Consider the following 18,086-nt stretch of genomic DNA (forward strand, 5'->3'; position numbering starts at 1 on the left):
TTTTACCAACGCTGCTCAGAACCATCCCACCCACTAAAGCACACCACACTTGTGTTCAAGTTCTCAGCAAACATATACTGTCGGGCGATTTAAAATGAACATTCCATTTAGTTCGCCAGCAACGCCTCTAATACAAATGGACACGGCTTAGGTCTAAAAATGCTCGCTAGCTGACCTGGGATTTTTATTTGTATTCATTTATTTATTTTAAAATGTAAGAACAAATATTACATTGATTAAAGTGCATTATAACAGCCAAATGACTGTCGACTTTTGTTCTCTCCAGGGCAAAGTGTCCGTGTGTTCTCCATAGTCTGGCATCGCGTGCTGAAGGAGTTCCTATATCGTCATGGCACAATTTTGCGGGCTTAAGTTCACAGCTGGCTAACACATACAGATCGATGTTTCAATACGCAAGCGTGCAGCAAACAGCCACCCTAACTACTGACGGAAACAACCGACACTTTACCCCAGAATCCTGGTCTGCCTTGGCAGAAAAACAACGTTAGCTTTTTAGCTCCGTTGATGTTCGCGAGCAACAGCGATATTTGGAAAGAGATGTTGCATTGAGTATTTCCAAATGCAATGGGGTCCATTATAACAGGGAGAAGGTCCCGCTCGGGCGCAGGGCCCACGCCAGAGCAGGTGAGGACACAGACGCAGGACACTGACCCTGGATCAGCCGCTCACCTGCTGTTGAGGGCGTGAGGCTCCCGCTCTCCGCGCACCACGGCGGTGAACTTCTCCTCCTCGGAGCGATCGTCGTTCTCCAGCGCCACACGGGCCCTGTAGGTGGCGCTGGACTCGATCTCCTCCGCCAGCTGGGCCGCCCGCGCCTCCCGCTTCAGGAACTCCTCTGAGTTATCCCGCTCCAGAGGAACCCTGGGACACACACACACACACACACACACACACACCTGCTTCAGTGCCAATGCCACATATAGTGGGCAGCACATAGGATGCTAGGTAAAACAGGGCTCTGAATGACTATATCCCACCCTACAGGCCACAGACAGTACTACAGAGCCACCCCACAGGCTCAGGCAGGGATTGGCATGTGCGGGGCGTGTGCGGGGCGTGTGCGAAGGCGTGTGCGGGACGTGTGCGGGGCGTGTGCGAAGGCGTGTGCGAAGGCGTGTGCGGGGCGTGTGCGGGGCGTGTGCGAAGGCATGTGCGGGGCGTGTGCGGGGCGTGTGTGAAGGCGTGTGCGGGGCGTGTGCGGGGCGTGTGTGAAGGCGTGTGCGGGGCGTGTGCGAAGGCGTGTGCGAAGGCGTGTGCGAAGGCGTGTGCGAAGGCGTGTGCGGGGCGTGTGCGAAGGCGTGTGCGAAGGCATGTGCGGGGCGTGTGTGAAGGCGTGTGCGGGGCGTGTGCGGGGCGTGTGTGAAGGCGTGTGCGGGGCGTGTGCGAAGGCGTGTGCGAAGGCGTGTGCGAAGGCGTGTGCGAAGGCGTGTGCGCATACTCACGTGTACGAGGCCAGGCTGCTGTCGTAGGTCGACTTCACGCCGTAGTTCTCCTCGTTGAACTTGAACATGTCATTAGGATCCCAGCCGTTCGACTACGAGCCAAAGCGGAAAAGGCAAATCTTTAAAATGTGACCTTCAAAAATAAATAATACAGTTCCTGCGTGGACGTGGGTCCGACCGCGGTGTACAGGATTACCCACAATGCACTGCGACAGTATTAAAGCTGGGGACCCACCACAGTGCACAGGATTACCCAGGCTGCACTGCAGCAGTACGCACCACGTCCGTGTCGAGGGACTCCAGGCTGTCGGAGACGTGCGGCTCTCCTGCATCCCACGGCTCCAGATCCTTCTCCTTGTGCTCACCATTAACACGCGCGCCCACACTGACCGCAGAGTCTGTGAAGTTATCTGCTTCACACACAGAGACACACAGACACACAGACAGAAGATATGCAGGAAGGAAGATACAGAGAGACATGACAAAGTGGGGACATTCATTAAAGTGGGGACTTATGTGTGTGTTGGGGGGGGGGGGGGGGGGGGGGGCGTTGCCTGGCCTTGATTTAGCACTGAAACACAGACGATACATAGATGCAAATTTAGGGTAGAACGAAAAAATGCGTGCACCAGCGGTAATGGCTGCTGAACAGTTCAATGCGACCGATTCCCAGTGTCTCTCTTCAAGCCCAGGAAGAGGAGACTTGGGAGAGATTTGACTGTTAATCCCTTAAATGAAGTTAAAAGCCTCAAAGTGAATTAAAAGAGATTCTTCAGGTTGGGTTCCGTTAGCAGAACAAGGGGACATTAATGGAAATTATCAAAGGATATGTCTTGCGTGTTCCACACAGACATTCAGAAGTATTTTTAGACAGTGGTCACTGCGAGGAACAGATTGCCAGGACATGTAGTGGTGGCAGAAACGCTGGGGGTTTTCAAGAGCAGGCTTGATACGATGCTAGATAACATCTAGCTTTCAGGTAAACTAAGCAGCAGGTACACTTAGTTTACCTGGTCGGAAAAGGCCAGAATTGCTGCGCTGAATGGCCCATCATTACGTTATGTTACATTACGTTTCTTATCACATGCCAGGTCTCAAGTCGTGCTCACACAGACACGGGTCTGAGGAGGACTCCAGTGCAGCTTGACGGGCAGACCTGCGGGAGCCCCGATTTCCGCACCCCTGTCCTTAATTGACTCTAAACACATTCAACACAACATCCTTCCCGCAGAAAACTGCACCAGCCTGCACATCTGTCAGCGGTAATAGATTACAACCCCGCTGCTGAGAAAGGCTAGACGGGCACGGTGGTCGATACGAGCGAGCGTCTCACCTTCGACGGAAACCATTTTAATCTGCGCCGCAAAAACAACTTCAAACTGAACACACCGCCACGGATTATCAGACCGAAAATCACGAATTCACCCGGAGGATTAAACTGATCGAGGAGCGGAGCTCGACTGCGATGGGGAGACGCTACGCACCGCACCGATTATGTGCGGTCTGGCTTGAAAAATAACCTCCCGAACATACTGGTACCCAGGAAATACAGCAGTGAGCGTTTAAACCTGAGTGACAAAACTGCTTGATATAAAAATATAAACAGTGCTTAGAAAAAAAGGAAATATTTTAACATTCCTTTTTCGCCCTCTCCTGTACCCATTAGTATCCAGGTACAGCACTAAGTAACCAGTCTAAATGAATCCTTATTCATGACAAGAAATAAGCCATTTTAAGACATGATCAGGTGTTGGCGAATACAGCAAATGAGCTAATTTAGCCTGGGTAACTGGTGGAAGCATGAACCAGCATACACACCGGCCCACCAGGACCGGAACTGCCCGTCTCTGGTGTAATCACTCGGGTCATAGGGCTTGCTCACTGTGCCTCAGATTAAACACTGCAAACCTGTCCCAGCATAAGCTTTACCTTCAGCCAATGTTATGTTCTCAGCACACAAAGCTTTCATGCACACACGCGTGATCAGCTCATCCAACAGCTACTACAAATTCACACACCAATGCTCCAGGATCCTAGGCTTGGCATGATTAGAACACAGTTCTGCTCTTTTGCATGCCAAACTATGGTGATTTGAATACCCAGAATAAACTATTGCATGCTGAATTAAGAGGACTTTCACAGCTAGTTTCCTGGTTTTATTATGAAGCAGTTCACCAGCACAAAATTACTTTATTTGAACTTGATATACCAAATTGCTAAATGTGGGAGAAATAAAACATGGTGCCAATCTTGGGAGGGCCACAGTGTCTGCAGGTTTAACTCCAGTCCTGGAGGGCCCCAGTGTCTGCAGGTTTAACTCCAGTCCTGGAGGGCCGCAGTGTCTGCAGGTTTAACTCCAGTCTTGGAGGATCGCAGTGTCTGCAGGTTTAACTCCTGTCCTGGAGGACTGCACTGACTAGGTTTTTGGGGTGACTTTCAAACAGTAGCCAATTCAGGCTTGGAAACGCTTTAGTTCACTGATCACTGAAGCAGGCTGAAAACCTCCAGACTCCAGAAGACACACAGGCCCAGCAGGGGGGGGGACAGAGACTCCCGTAAGGAGAAATCTCCCGCGTCCCCATTGCACCTCTGAATTTTTGGAGTGAATTTCAGCACCACATGTTCTCCAGCGGGCCCCTACATTTCTCCTGACCATATTTTCAGGTGGCGGAGTTCCTCCCACACCGGTTCTGGGCTGTTAATTCTTCTTTTACTAATTATAGCCACACTCAGCCACTTTGAGAGAATGAGTTTCTGCACTGCAATTTGCTGCCAGTTTGGTGAACACAGGCAATGAGTTCCAAAGACCAGGATGGCACTGCACTAGATGTGAAAGCCACCAAGACACCACGAGAAAGCTTTTTGACCCCCAAAATGAACCTCCACCAACACCAGCAATTAAGTGAGATGGGCAGCTTTGCATGGTAAATTTGTGTGCATACGTGTGTGTGTGTGTGTGTGTGTGTGTGTGTGTGTGTGTGTGTGTGTGTGCGCGCACGCTCATGAGAACACGACTCTCTCAAATGTCAGAGGTTTATAATGGGTGTTAATGGAATGGCTAGATGAGGAATAATGCATCAGATTGTCAGACAAACGTCACATTTTGACATGAATTCTTAGCAGGTGGCGAAGCGAATGATTTTCCCAGCATGCAGTGAACTAGCAAGTGGGCTCCCCGTTCAGCAGCCAATCAGTGGTTCCCCTTCTGCAACCAATCAGATCCTTTGCCTCTAAGCATTAGGGAGGTCAAAAGTAAAGGAGGGGGAAAGAATGTGACAGAAACTACGTACCCCCTCCCTAACGAGGAACACATATCAGGGGTTGTCATTTTGGGGGTGCTTCAACAACAACAAAACAATGTGTGTAAAGTGTAGAAAACAAAGGTGTATTACCTGTCTCTGAAGACACTACATCGATTACAGAGAGAGAGACATGGAAGAGATCGTCAGACGGACCAGAAACCATTTTCATTGAGCACACATCAACCACACTGGGGGCAGGAAATCCACTTAATGTTTTTTTTTTTTTTTTTTTCAATCCAGTCACTGAATTCCTGTTCATTACCTAAATAGACTTAAACAGAAATGGAGATGACCCCTGACCCCAGACTTATGCTTATGACTCAATCAATGTGCTCTTTACAGTTCAGAATACGATCTGATTTTGCAGCGGTCACACCGTGCAGTCCTACAACGGACTTCCAATGCCATCCTGTCAAAGTCAATCACGTTAAGTGTGCCCTGTTCGTAACGGTAAGTGAATCATAGCACTTGTCAAAAGCACACAAAAAGCTGAACGACTGGAATCAATATTCCCATACATCATGATTGATTTGAAACTGAAGAGCATAAAAAAGATAAGTAGTCCCCACTCTTGATTTTAAAAGGCTTCTAGACTCCATATCCACTGAGAACTAAAGGCCTCTTGGTACAGGCAAAGTTTTTATTGGACTATTTTTTTTATTTTTTATTTTTTATAGAGGGGAAAAAATAACTCCCAGCAAGTAAAAAGTCATTCCAGTTCACCCACACAATATCTTTCAAGACCTAACAAGGCTGTCTGCTCTGAAGTGTGCAGTCTTCAAAACAAGTACGAAACAAAAACGATGCTTTGACTTGTGGAAGAACCTATGCACTTGTAAATTGCTTTGGATTAAAAGCGTCTGCCAAATGAGTAAAATGTAAAATGTAAATGTGAAGTAATTATGGTATGCTAGTTTCTGGACTGCATGTGATGAACGTGAAACTGCACTTTGGTTCGCCTCCTTTATCAGTGAGTAAGAGAAACCAGGAATTGTTTGACATGGCAACAGATCCGTTTCCAATTAGCCCCTGACCTACCGTTATTGTTGCGCAAGACTAAACATAACTTACAGGGCATCCATTAAAATTTAGCCCGGGATAGTTATCATTATTTCAGATTAATCAGGAAATGGCGAACTTCAGACCCAAAATGGCTCCGGAGCCACTTGCTGAACATTCTTTCCCGCCAACAACTGTAAAAAAGTACAACAGCAGCTGGTGTGCATGTGTATACAAGTGTGGTGTGTGTGCGTACGCAAGAATACGAGTGCGGTGTGCGTGTGCGTGTGTGTATATATGTATACGAGTGTGGTGTATGGGTGTGCTTATCACAGTCTCTGGAGGAAACATTTAAGGTTCTGAAAGAAAACACCATTTCCTGATTAATGAGAAAAAGTCACACCCTGACCAGGACCTGGAGTCTAGAAGCCAGCTACCTGTCATGAGAGCACCTGGGCGAGCAGGTAAGGTAAGGCTCACCTTTTCTGGCATAGTTGAGGTCCACGTCTTTGAACTGCACCACCACCACGTCCGAGGCCTTGAAGATGATGCTCTCCACGATGTCCTCCCGCCTGGGGCCCAGGCTGGGGTCCGAGGACTTCCTGTGGGCCGCGTCCAGCACCAGGTCACACTGCAGGAAACAGGAAAGGGCCACGCCCGCGTCAGCCTCACAGAGCAGGAACTACCTTCATTGACACAAGCCTTTATTCAGCCTTATGCAGTCTGGGGATTCAGTCTCGATAGTAAGAGAGAATTCAGAGTTCTCAACGCTCTGACACAGCAGGCAAAAAGCACACATCCTCCTGACTCTCACCAACTACGTCATTCTTTGATTCACTTTTTATTGAGCCTTTATTTAACCAGGGAACCTCATTAACATTAAAGCCTTTTTTACAAGAGAGAGAGAAAGAGAAAGAGAAAGAGAAAGAGACAGGGAGGGAGAGGGAGAGGGAGAGAGAGGGAGAGACAGGGAGGGAGGGAGAGGGAGGGGAGACCTGGGAAGAGAATAGCTGTTGTTGACTGTCAACAAAATAATTTCATACAAAGCAATCCTGAATTTAAAGAATTGTATTATCACATGAATTACTGCACAATATTTACAAATTGATGAACGTCACACTAAAGCAGTCGTCCCTACAACTACGGGCACCCATTCAACGTATAGGTCTGTGTGGTGCTTGCTTTATTAATGCCATTTTTGTCAGTACAATCTTACATCTCTTATTCTTCTTTACGTTGCTAAGGAAACCGTCAGACGGACAGCTAATCGGTCAATCGGGGAGGGGCACCAATAATCGCCCACACATTTCTCTCCTTCACCTCCCTTGCAGTCTGTTTACGTGTTTATGCGGAGCCACTTTCAGTTCCACAAAAAAAGGGAAACGGTAAAAAAAAGAAGCTCCACTTTGAACCTGCTAAATAAGGCAAAGGGCACAGCTGAGCTTCCTGCCTGCCCAGTGAGACGCTGCATTGGACTCTGCTCAAAAAAACTGTGGTTCCGTTTAATAGGTCACTTAACACTGCCATCTGTCAAGAGCCAGGAAGTGGACTGCACTCAAACTGACCAAATCATTGGTTATATTACATTACATTACAGTGGGCATTCAAGGCTACAAGTGCAATGAAAACTTACAATCTGTAAAAACTAGTGCAATTTATTCAAGAGAAAACTGACAATGCGGTCATGGGCACTTCTGAAGAGCTGACCATTTTAACTCATTACAAGTTCTACTGACTGGAGTGGGGCGGAATGTTGAAGCAGCTGCCATCTCGAGACAAATGTTAATTTCGTGTTCACAGCTGAGGAATGAATGGGTTTATAGGAGGTGGTTTATGATGATATATAATGAACATCCCATCTCTCGAGTCTGCCATCGTTCATATTATTTCTGTTTTTTATTGAGGAAGCAGAGTGGATGAGAAACAGAGACGATTACAGCTCAGAATGTGCCTTAGCGGGTACTGAACTGCAGCCTACTCAGGCTACTCATGTATGGTTTGCGGAGCAACCTATAGCCTAGTGGCTAAGGTGCCTGTAGCCCGGTGGCTAAGGTGCCTGTAGCCCGGTGGCTAAGGTGCCTGTAGCCCGGTGGCTAAGGTGCCTGTAGCCCGGTGGCTAAGGTGCCTGTAGCCCGGTGGCTAAGGTGCCTGTAGCCCGGTGGCTAAGGTGCCTGTAGCCCGGTGGCTAAGGTGCCTGTAGCCCGGTGGCTAAGGTGCCTGTAGCCCGGTGGCTAAGGTGCCTGTAGCCCGGTGGCTAAGGTGCCTGTAGCCCGGTGGCTAAGGTGCCTGTAGCCCCGTGGCTAAGGTGCCTGTAGCCCAGTGGCTAAGGTGCCTGTAGCCCAGTGGCTAAGGTGCCTGTAGCCCAGTGGCTAAAGTGCCTGTAGCCCAGTGGCTAAGGTTCCTGTAGCCCAGGGGCTCAGGTGCCTGTAGCCCAGTGGCTAAGGTGCATGTAGCCCGGTGGCTAAAGTGCCTGTAGCCCAGTGGCTAAGGTTCCTGTAGCCCAGGGGCTAAGGTGCCTGTAGCCCGGTGGCTAAGGTGCATGTAGCCCGGTGGCTAAGGTGCATGTAGCCCGGTGGCTAAGGTTCCTGTAGCCCAGTGGCTAAGGTGCCTGTAGCCCGGTGGCTAAGGTGCATGTAGCCCGGTGGCTAAGGTGCCTGTAGCCCGGTGGCTAAGGTGCCTGTAGCCCGGTGGCTAAGGTGCCTGTAGCCCGGTGGCTAAGGTGCCTGTAGCCCGGTGGCTAAGGTGCCTGTAGCCCGGTGGCTAAGGTGCCTGTAGCCCGGTGGCTAAGGTGCCTATAGCCCGGTGGCTAAGGTGCCTGTAGCCCAAGGTTGGTTGTTCAAGCGCCAGTCTCACCACAGTGCAAGTATTGGACCCTTGAGCAAGGCCCTTAACCCGACTTTGCTCCAGGGAGGGACTGGCCCTAGCTGAGTCTAATCAACTATAAGTTGCTCTGGATAAAGGCGTCACCTAAACAGCAAATTATGGGTTAATGTTGCGCAGTGTCCTGAAAATCAACAGCCATGACATTGCAAACACATCTAACTACTTACAAAGCAAACTGAATGATCCATAAGTGCAGGCAGCCTTTAGAAAATGAAAATGTTAATTTCAGCACCCAAACCTTACCTCAGGGCCGTAGGTCTTAAACACTCCTTCGTAAACCACTCCGTTTTTGACCTTCAGCTCACACTTGGTTCCCTGTGGATGAGACCAAGGACAGGAGTAAAGATTTCCTTTCCGAGGATCCGTTTGATCTGGTTAAATTCAGTTTTACTGGGTCACCCAGCACACCCTCCAGCTCCACGCATTAATGGACAATATAACAGCTGGGCTACCGATCTGCAGCTGGATGTCAGGGATGAAAACACAGCGGGAGGAGCTCACTGGGCTGTTCGAGAGGAACAAGCTGTAAGGTGCCGTCTCGTGAAACACACATATTTTTCGGGTTTGAGCTTTTCATACAATTCTGGAGGTTTCCATTCGTGTTCCACACTGATCCACACTGATGCAATTTTGGTAGAAGTGAAAATATTTTAGGGTCTAAGCTGTTTGTAAAACGACTTCCCATGTGACAACGCACATCTTTGCGTAATTACCTAAATGTTAACACAGAGAGCAGACCACAGGAGGCGGTGGGGGAACTGGGCTTTGGGACAGGGTGAAAAACAGGTCAAAAAAACCTACATCACCGTTTGTGGGCTGTGGGTTGTGTCTCTGATCCTAAAACCAGGAAGATACCGCTCACGTGTGTGGGCCTTTAATAGTTAAACTACTAGCTGCCAGGAATTTTGTTTCTGACCAGTAATGGCAGACATTTTGCATCTTTGAAAGCCAGGAATACGGAGAGCGTTCCTGTGTCGGTTATCCCTAAAATCCTGAAAAAAAACGTCCGCCCGGGCTGCGATTGGGAATCTTGACCCTCCATACTCACCACGACCGAGGTCAGCACGTGCACCATTCTCATGTTGGCGTAAACTCCGTTGAAGGCAATCTGCAAAACCCGAGGAAAACGAATGCAAAATGTTACGATACTGAAACAAGACTTTAAAAATGATTGTACAAATCAATTCCAAATATCACACTCCCAACATCTAGAATTTACTAAACTGGATTCCTCCCCTCCCTATAGCCCACCAATATGATTTCTATAATTTGCACTTCAGCAAGTCAAATCAAAGAAATTGATTTTAGGCAAATAACGAGAGAAACGCACTGATTTTGAAAGCCAATTTTGGGAAAATGTGGTTAATCATAGCAACTGAAAACTTACTGAAATAGTGAAAATGAAACTGAAATTAACACTCACCGCAGGAGAAGAAGGACCTTTGACACTGTTGCGTCCTCTGTGAAACACACACACACACACACACACACACACACGTTATGAGCACCACTGAACACTCCATTAGACACACATCACAGAACATAACCTTATCATGAGCCTCACAGCACAAATCACACACAACGGGCGACCAAGGAAATGCGATTACACAATCGTGTCAAACGCCGGCCGGGGATCTGCGATGAGGGGGGGATCATCGCAACGAATCCAAAACCAAAAAAAAGGGATTAAGATGGGAGACTGAGCTGGTGACGGACGGCACAGAAACCACCTTTATTCTTCAACAAAAGGGCCAGGCTGCAGCACATCAATCACACCGGGGCCGCGCGTGATCTTACCGGCAGGGTGACATCACGCGCTGACACACAGCGCCTATTAAAGCGGCGCATACGAGCGGAGAGCGCGGCTGAAATCGGCCCCGCGGGGGCCCTGGGCCACATTCCTGTGCAGGTGCGTCATCGCCCCGCCGTTTCGCTGACGGCCCGGAGCGGGGTGCCTCTCCGCCGGCGCTCCCGCACTGATCCCAGAGGAACATTCCGGTTTAAAAGGCCGCTCCGCCCGTCTCCGCTCCCCTCGCGTGCCCGCGCGGTGACGCACGCCCCGGGCCATTTTGCTTTCGGTCTCGGTTTCGGCTCCCGCCGACAGCCCGACGGGAAACTCCAGCGTGAGGAACCGAGGCCACATTTCGGAGAGAAAAACCGAAGCCTGCACGCTCCTCCGGCATCTAAATAAATCCTACTGCGGACGCTGTAATGCCGTGGCACAGAGAGGACGGTCAATGGGAACAAACTGCAACTCCAGCAGCCCCAGTGGCTCTCAGGGGCCTGCACAACGGCCCCAACCCTGGTGGACAGTCTATTCACACAGAAAGCAGGGCCCTGGACCATGAAGCAGGATCACTGGGTCAGCCGGATAACAGCACCAAGGAACTCAGAACCCTCCCAAATCTGGACTGAAGAGACTGAAGCTAACTGAGTAATCCTGCTTCGTGAAACACCCCCTGGTTACAAAGCCAGCAGTCTCGATGCGCTGGTTAATCTATGACCAGCACAGCCGGTCTAGACAAGGGCGTTTCACAAAAATGCACCCGCATGATTTGCCTCGTATGACACCTGTGTGAGAAATGCATAAACCTGAAAACCACTCAGACCAGGGCCAGTGAACCCCATTCCCACTCAGAGCAGGGCCAGGGAACCCCATTCCCACTCAGAGCAGGGCCAGGGAACCCCATTCCCACTCAGAGCAGGGCCAGGGAACCCCATTACCAAATGACCGTTGTAGGCTTTCCTTTCCACCAATCATCTGGGCCCAATTAGCCGACTAGACAAATACACTAGTGGCTTCACCATAGATTAAACCGCAAAGGAACATTTGTGGGGGGGGGGGAACGTGCTAATGACTAGGCTAGTTAAATCATTAAAAGCGGAGGTTAGCACGAAACGGATGCCGAATGGCGTGTGGGCCTCCAGGTTCAGCCCTGGGTCCAGTGAATGATGCAGTAATGTGAGGAAGGCAGTATCAGAGCAAGTGTGGCAGAACGGACACTCCTCCAGAACACATTACCGCCAATAAACAAAGCTGTATCGGACTACATCACCCGATACCTGGGTGAGGAACACACGGCCATTTTAAGGAGCAGTTTCATGCAGGCTCTGATTTCATCAAATGAAAATGAATCAGGAACAACGCCTGCCCAAAATGTGCTGCCAAAAGTACAAATCCCCCAAACACTGTTCATAAGATTAGTAGGGCATGCATCAACACAAAGGGGTGAGAAATTCATTATGTTAACTTCATTGTTGCCTACTGGTTTTGAGCTCTAGGGCAACCCTAACCCTATACACAGGACTGGCAGACCACAAATTGCAATCAAATCGAGTCTACCGTGTGCATGAAAAAGCCATTTATCTCCCTCGAGTGCGCACCAAGCCGGTAGAACCGCAGGGCCCGGCTTCTCGGGTCGCCACACATTTCATTTCAACCGGCAACGGAGAAACGGTACCGGCCTCCCCCATTGAAAAAAAGCGACAGCTCAGCTTTCCCTAGCGTTACTTCCTCCGTCTTGTCAGTTTGTGTCATATTTTTGAGTACTGACAGAGAAAGGTCATGTTGGGTAAGGAACGCCTCGCCGCTTTTCTGCGTTGGGCATTGCCGTTACGCGTCACGTTCAGTGCCTGTCAGTGGTGTAGAAGGAAAATGCTCGCCCACTAGCTACCGGAATCCCCATACAAATTACCATGGAAGCCACTAATGCATATCCTGTGCGCTTCTAAATTACATTGAACCATTCAACTTCGTCCATTATGTGCTCATTAATTTAAATTAATTGTAGCTTTCGTTATGCATTGCATTATGTTCGCTGCACCGTTATTAAAAGGATAGCATTTCTGATCCGAGGGCGGGGAGTGTGGCGTGTATTCTGCTCTCTTATCGGACAATCTCATCGACCTGGAAATGTGTGCTGGATCAGTCACATGGGAAAGGCGATGCCCGTTCATTTGCATCAATAAAGCAAGACACGACAGTACATTAACATTCCACTATGTACAAAGGCTGTCGGAACAAAATTGCATGGAAGAACTGGCACGGTACTTGACGTTAGCTGCGTTCACTTTGGAGTGTATATGAGCTACGGCATCATTCAATGTAACACAACCCTGCTTGACAGTAAAAAAAAAAAAAGAATTCTAGCGTTCTACAAATAACGTTGATGTTGCGTTTCGAACGGGCAGAACCGGTGACAGAACAGAATCTTTCAAGGACACAAATATAAACAAGTCAAGTAGTGTCGACATCGTCAAGGTTGAAGCAGTGTAAAATCGCGACATGCTAAGAAGCATGCTAACTGGCGTGCCCTACTGGTAAACCGGCCTAATCTATGGCACCCCGGTGCACATACCATGGAAATCAGCTAGTCAGCAAACTATGCACGTTTTTATTCAAACTAAAATATTGCAGATTGGCTGAACCCAGCCGAAAACATAGCTATCTTTAATCAGTGAGACCAGGATAAAACGTGACATCTTCGCTAACAAGCTAGCTAGATAAGATTGTGAGTATAAATTAAACCTACAAAAGCAGCGAGGTTGAATAAGCCAACTAACGTTAGCTAACTCGCTGTACACCCAGTCGGAATGAGCTACCGTTTGAAAATTAAAGAAGCTCATTTGACTACAAACCATTCACTAGTTTAACGTTAGCTGACTACAATTTCATAAAGGACATTTTTCCTTTCTTTATTTCTAATAACGCAACAATACGACCAGCTCCCCGTTAATAACGTTAACTAGTTTAAGCGAAGCACCCAATGATTAGCGAGCTAGCCAACGATCACGCATGCTATCTCGGTTTAGCGAGCTAAATTAACGTTACCTATAAAAGATAAATCAATGCACCGGATTAGTCAGTGATAAATTGTGCAGACTATTGCCAAATCTTGCCCACGAACTAGCTAACAAGCTATAATAGCAACCACAAACTGGCCTTTGAACATTGATGCTGGGTAGCAAATCTTGCTAAGTAAAATTCGATTGCAAAGTTACATTTTATATAGCTAACATTAGAAAAATGCAATAACGTTAGCAAATTAATCTTAACCATAGGTAGCTAGCTCTCTAACTAACGTATAACATAGCACCGCTCTATAACATCAGCTGGCCATCGTCCGCGACGTTAGCTAATGGCATCCTGACTTTTGCATAGTCTATAATCCATTAAACATTAGCATTAGTTAAATGGCAGGTGACATGTTGCAATCAACCTGTTTAAAATGCGTCTGAGCTAGACCAGTTAACATGGAGGCTTGAAATTGCATCAACTTATGGAAATAACGTCAAGCGCTAGAACAGCGCACAAAACACGCAGCAGCGCTTCAGTAGGGGAATGCAGGGTGTTTTGCTTGTTCTGGGCCTGGTTAAAAACTCGCACCAGGCCAGAATAGTGATATGTATTTAACATTAACATTTTAACCGAGAGCCAACATGCACTGGCCCATCTGCCATAGAACATACTCAACGAACATCACCCGGAGAATGTCAACTGGAAACTGAGCCATTTTGCGTTTAATTTGAGAAAGACTGAAAAAGCACCGACCTGCCCAAATTCTGCCGTCCGCCAGGTCCTCCACCTCCCCCGGCAGCAGAGGCCGCAGCAGCACCGCCGCTGCCACCGCCGGGTTTACGGTTACCACCGGCCTGCTTCATTGACATGATGAGCCCATAAACGACGACTTATGCACGTTATTTCTACTATTTCCAAAAAAAATATGAAGCCCAAAAACAAATAAAAATAAATTACAAGACAACGTTCACCAACGCTAAATAATGAATCCTGGCTTCAGCATAGATTAACGCTGCAATACTTCTTAAAAGCAGAACAGATTTTTCTTTTCTTTTAAAAAGACAGTAGCTATGACAACTACCCTTGTGCAGTCAAGGCGTGTACTAAAACTCCTGTCAAAAAGTAGTTTTCCCTTAAAATGAATTTTAATTCGAACAAATAATAACGATTTTCAGCTATCTCGGGTTCTCTCTTCGTTGCTATCAGCGAAAAGACCAAAACAGTCTGAAAGGAGACAAAAAATAGCGGAAGGATATATCCAGGGCGCAACGCTGCGTACTACCCAATTCTACTTATTCAACCCTTTGACAGCGCTGCAAGGACCTGTTTTAACAAAGATCAAACTGTGTTTTTATTAAACCAAAGAAAAACCACAGAGAATAATGTTGTCTCTTGATATTTTGAAGAGAGCGACGTGGAACAGAGTGGCACTATTTACAGGAAGTCGAAAGATTACTTGAAATCAGCAGTGGTTGTTTGTCCACCACGTGAGCCGGTGGAAGCGTGTCTGTCGAATGACTGGATCAGTTGCCAACATTTTACAAGCACAAAAGTGCAATTTGCTCTCGAAATTTCAAATGAGGATGGCGAGAACTGTCTAACCTTATCGTCGTATTACATACATACCTTTTACTGAGATTATTTTTTTCCCATCTTACTCTACAAACGCACTTGTGCCACGTTAATTAACGTAGCTAGCTTGACATCTGATTAATGCAAGCGTTGATAATACCTAGAATCCCCCACCCTACCCCTACAAAATAGTCTTATTTTTGGTATCTGGTAACCGTGCAAGCAATGCGTCGAAACCGGTAACATTTGGGTGGACGACGAAGCTGTGGTAAATGATAGGTTTGATATTTGCCTTCCAAACAATGCTCTGACAATAAGCATGAGATCATCTCATCTCCTTAAAATGCAAATCGCATGATAAAAACCCGTGGCAATCACGTTCTTGTTGGTTGTCTTTGTGCACCTGCTTGTCCAGATTCCATGTTATTGTGTATTTTCAGTAGTTTGTTGCAGATGTCCTCTCCTGTCCAGGGCTCTTTCTTGGGTGATTCAAAAACAAATAAATTGAATACATTGTACACAAAATACATCTTTTATTAAAGACAGGACTGAAGAAACCAATCCTGGAGGCTGGGTGGAGCCTGCAGTCCATTAACAACCTGTTTGGTTTTCCATTTCAATGGAATGTACATTTTTGGGGAGGTCAACACTTGTAACGTTGTAATAGCCCTGGATGTTGTATTATACATGTTAATCTATGACCACTAGTGCCCTCTACTAGTGGTCATAGATTAACATGTATAATACAACATTATACAGAAGCTTATAGGAGTGTAACAGCATGTAGGATAATGGCTAGTAGCATGGAAGCATGGATTCATGTGTTGCATCACTAAACCTTCTTAAATGTACACTCAGTGAGCACTCTATTAGGTAGTCCTGTACACCAGCTTGTTAATGACACTTTTTAATCAGCTAATCATGTGGCAGCAACTAAAAGCACGCAGACATGGCCAAGAAGTTCAGCTGTTTTTCAGACCAAATGTGAGAATGGGGAAATGTGATCTAAGTGACTTTGACCATGGAATGATTGTTGGTGCCAGACAGGGTGGTTTCAGTATCTCAGAAACGGCTGATCTCCAGAGATTTTCAGGCACAGCAGTCTCTAGAGTTTGCAGAGAATGGTGCGAAAAACAAAAAACATCCAGTGAGCAGCGGTTCTGTGGGCAAAAAGGCCTTGTTAATGAGAAAGGTCAGAGGAGAAGGGCCAGACAGGTCAAAGCTCACAGGAAGATGACAGTAACGCACATTACAACAATGGTATGCAGAAGAGCTTAGAGCATGTCTGAATACAAAACAGTGTGCCTCAAAGTGGATAGGCTACAGCAGCAAAAGACCAATAAGTCTAATAAATTCCTAATAAAGTGCTCAATGAGTGTATTTTCTTTGTCCGAATCATCATTCTTCACCATCATTTTGGGGCAACCTATAGCGTAGTGGCTGACTGGGACCTGGAAGGTTAGTGGTTCAAGCCCCAGTGTAGCCACGATAAGGTCTGCACAGTTCTTGAACCCTTGAGGAAGGCCATTAATCCCACATTGCTCCCCAGGCACTCCAAGGTGGCTGCCCACTGCTCCTAAGTAACTAGGATGGGTCAAATGCAGATTACCCCACATATATATAATACAGTACATTTTCTTAAAACTTTACAACACTGCTGTTGTACAGGCCCAGTGTAACTCCCTCTGTTGGTTAGTTGGGTTATGGTCAAAGTTCATTTTGCTGTTGTGAAATCTTTATTTTAATTAATCCCTTTTCCTATTTTTTTCTAAAAATGTCTGACAAAATAGTTTAAAAAAAGAGAAAAGGAAAGCCGAGGCCAGTGGATTCGGCCTGCAGGCAAAACGAGCTGGCAGTTAAGAAATCTCAGGCCCGGGACAAAATATATTGGGATTTTGTAACTAATTAAAAATAGTTGCACCCCATATCCTTGGCCCCCCTCGGGCCTGGGTTCTGGACAAAGTGTCCCAGTCCCTCTCTCTGCAGCCCTGCAAGCTGGCAAAAATAGAGGCACATTCTGGAGAATAAAATGACACAGCCGTGAATGAAACAGGTCCCTGTGCACAAACTGTCCTCTCAGCGAGCAGCAGCCAGGTAGGAACTCAGGAGTGGACAGTCAGAACACTCCTGTGCTTTACATGGGAACACAGCCCTTGGTGTGATGGTTTAGCATCTTCCAGCTGTAAGGACTTGTGTTTGAAGGGGTGGAGGGTGCACTGAGTCAAAACAGTGCATTTAACCCCTGGCTATCGCTATCATAATTTAAGGCGGTGGTTTCATGTTAACACAACGCTTCAACTGTGGAGTATCTTTGTGCTTCTAAAAGACCTGTAAGAGAGCACTCTTTGACCAGGGTGCCTTCTCCTTATCCCTATCCCCGGCAGGGGATAACACAGCTCCCACTCTTGTCAGTCAGAGAATGCATTAACCTTACTCCCTCAGCACGGGGAAAGGACAGATTAAATCAATAGAAATGCAATGAACTTAAAACGAGGAAATTGAAATAATGTAATGTAACCCCAAATCAGATAATGTCACGGGGACTTCAATAATAATACGCAAACATAACTGCGGCACAGAGAATAGACCCTAGAGACAACTTCTACAAGCATAGTAATACTCATTCATGTCATTCATAATATTATGGAGAAATAATGTATTTGAATGCATTTAGAATTTTTTTGCCTCGGTTTAACAATGTATGGAGATATTGATTTCAAGCAGAACCTTCATTTAACTTGGACATTCTAATGCTCACAGATTTGTAAGTACACAGCAACATATTGTAGTTCTCAACATTATAATGGTGCAATTTAGTGGTTCAGTACAAAAATACACATTTAATTCCCGATAATTTTTGTGAGGTAATTATGAGTTTCACATCAAACTGAGTCACTTAGTGTGGATGGTCTATAGTGGGCAGGTACCCTGTTAGGGGGCACCACAACACAATACTCTATGGTAAAGAAGGCCGAAACATTATCTCCCGTCTCCCTGAACTTGGCATCTGTTTTTGGATTTACCACATAAAAGCACAAATTGCAATTTCAACAGATGTCCTAGCTTCAG

General features: G+C 46.9%; 1 protein-coding gene across 14 annotated transcripts in view; it reads right to left on the reverse strand.

The window, feature by feature from the left end:
• The window catches only part of atxn2 (ataxin 2), a 36,873-nt gene extending 21,953 nt beyond the window's left edge, over positions 1-14,920 (reverse strand). For 5 of the 14 annotated variants that reach the window (XM_061260078.1, XM_061260082.1, XM_061260081.1 and 2 more), the window contains exons 1-9: positions 14,199-14,918; positions 10,071-10,107; positions 9,696-9,755; positions 8,891-8,962; positions 6,245-6,395; positions 4,856-4,870; positions 1,743-1,876; positions 1,464-1,555; positions 691-882 (exon numbers count right to left, since the gene is read on the reverse strand). In XM_061260078.1, coding sequence (XP_061116062.1) covers positions 691-882; positions 1,464-1,555; positions 1,743-1,876; positions 4,856-4,870; positions 6,245-6,395; positions 8,891-8,962; positions 9,696-9,755; positions 10,071-10,107; positions 14,199-14,314 — 869 coding nt within the window. In that variant the 5' untranslated portion in view covers positions 14,315-14,918. Of the gene's footprint in view, positions 1-690; positions 883-1,463; positions 1,556-1,742; positions 1,877-4,855; positions 4,871-6,244; positions 6,396-8,890; positions 8,963-9,695; positions 9,756-10,070; positions 10,108-14,198 lie in introns of all 14 variants that reach the window. The other 9 variants (XM_061260077.1, XM_061260076.1, XM_061260079.1 and 6 more) reach the window with 6 other exon arrangements.
• Positions 14,921-18,086: the final 3,166 nt, after the last annotated feature.

The sequence above is a fragment of the Conger conger genome, chromosome 11 (assembly GCF_963514075.1).
Source record: "Conger conger chromosome 11, fConCon1.1, whole genome shotgun sequence".
NCBI lineage: Eukaryota > Metazoa > Chordata > Actinopteri > Anguilliformes > Congridae > Conger > Conger conger.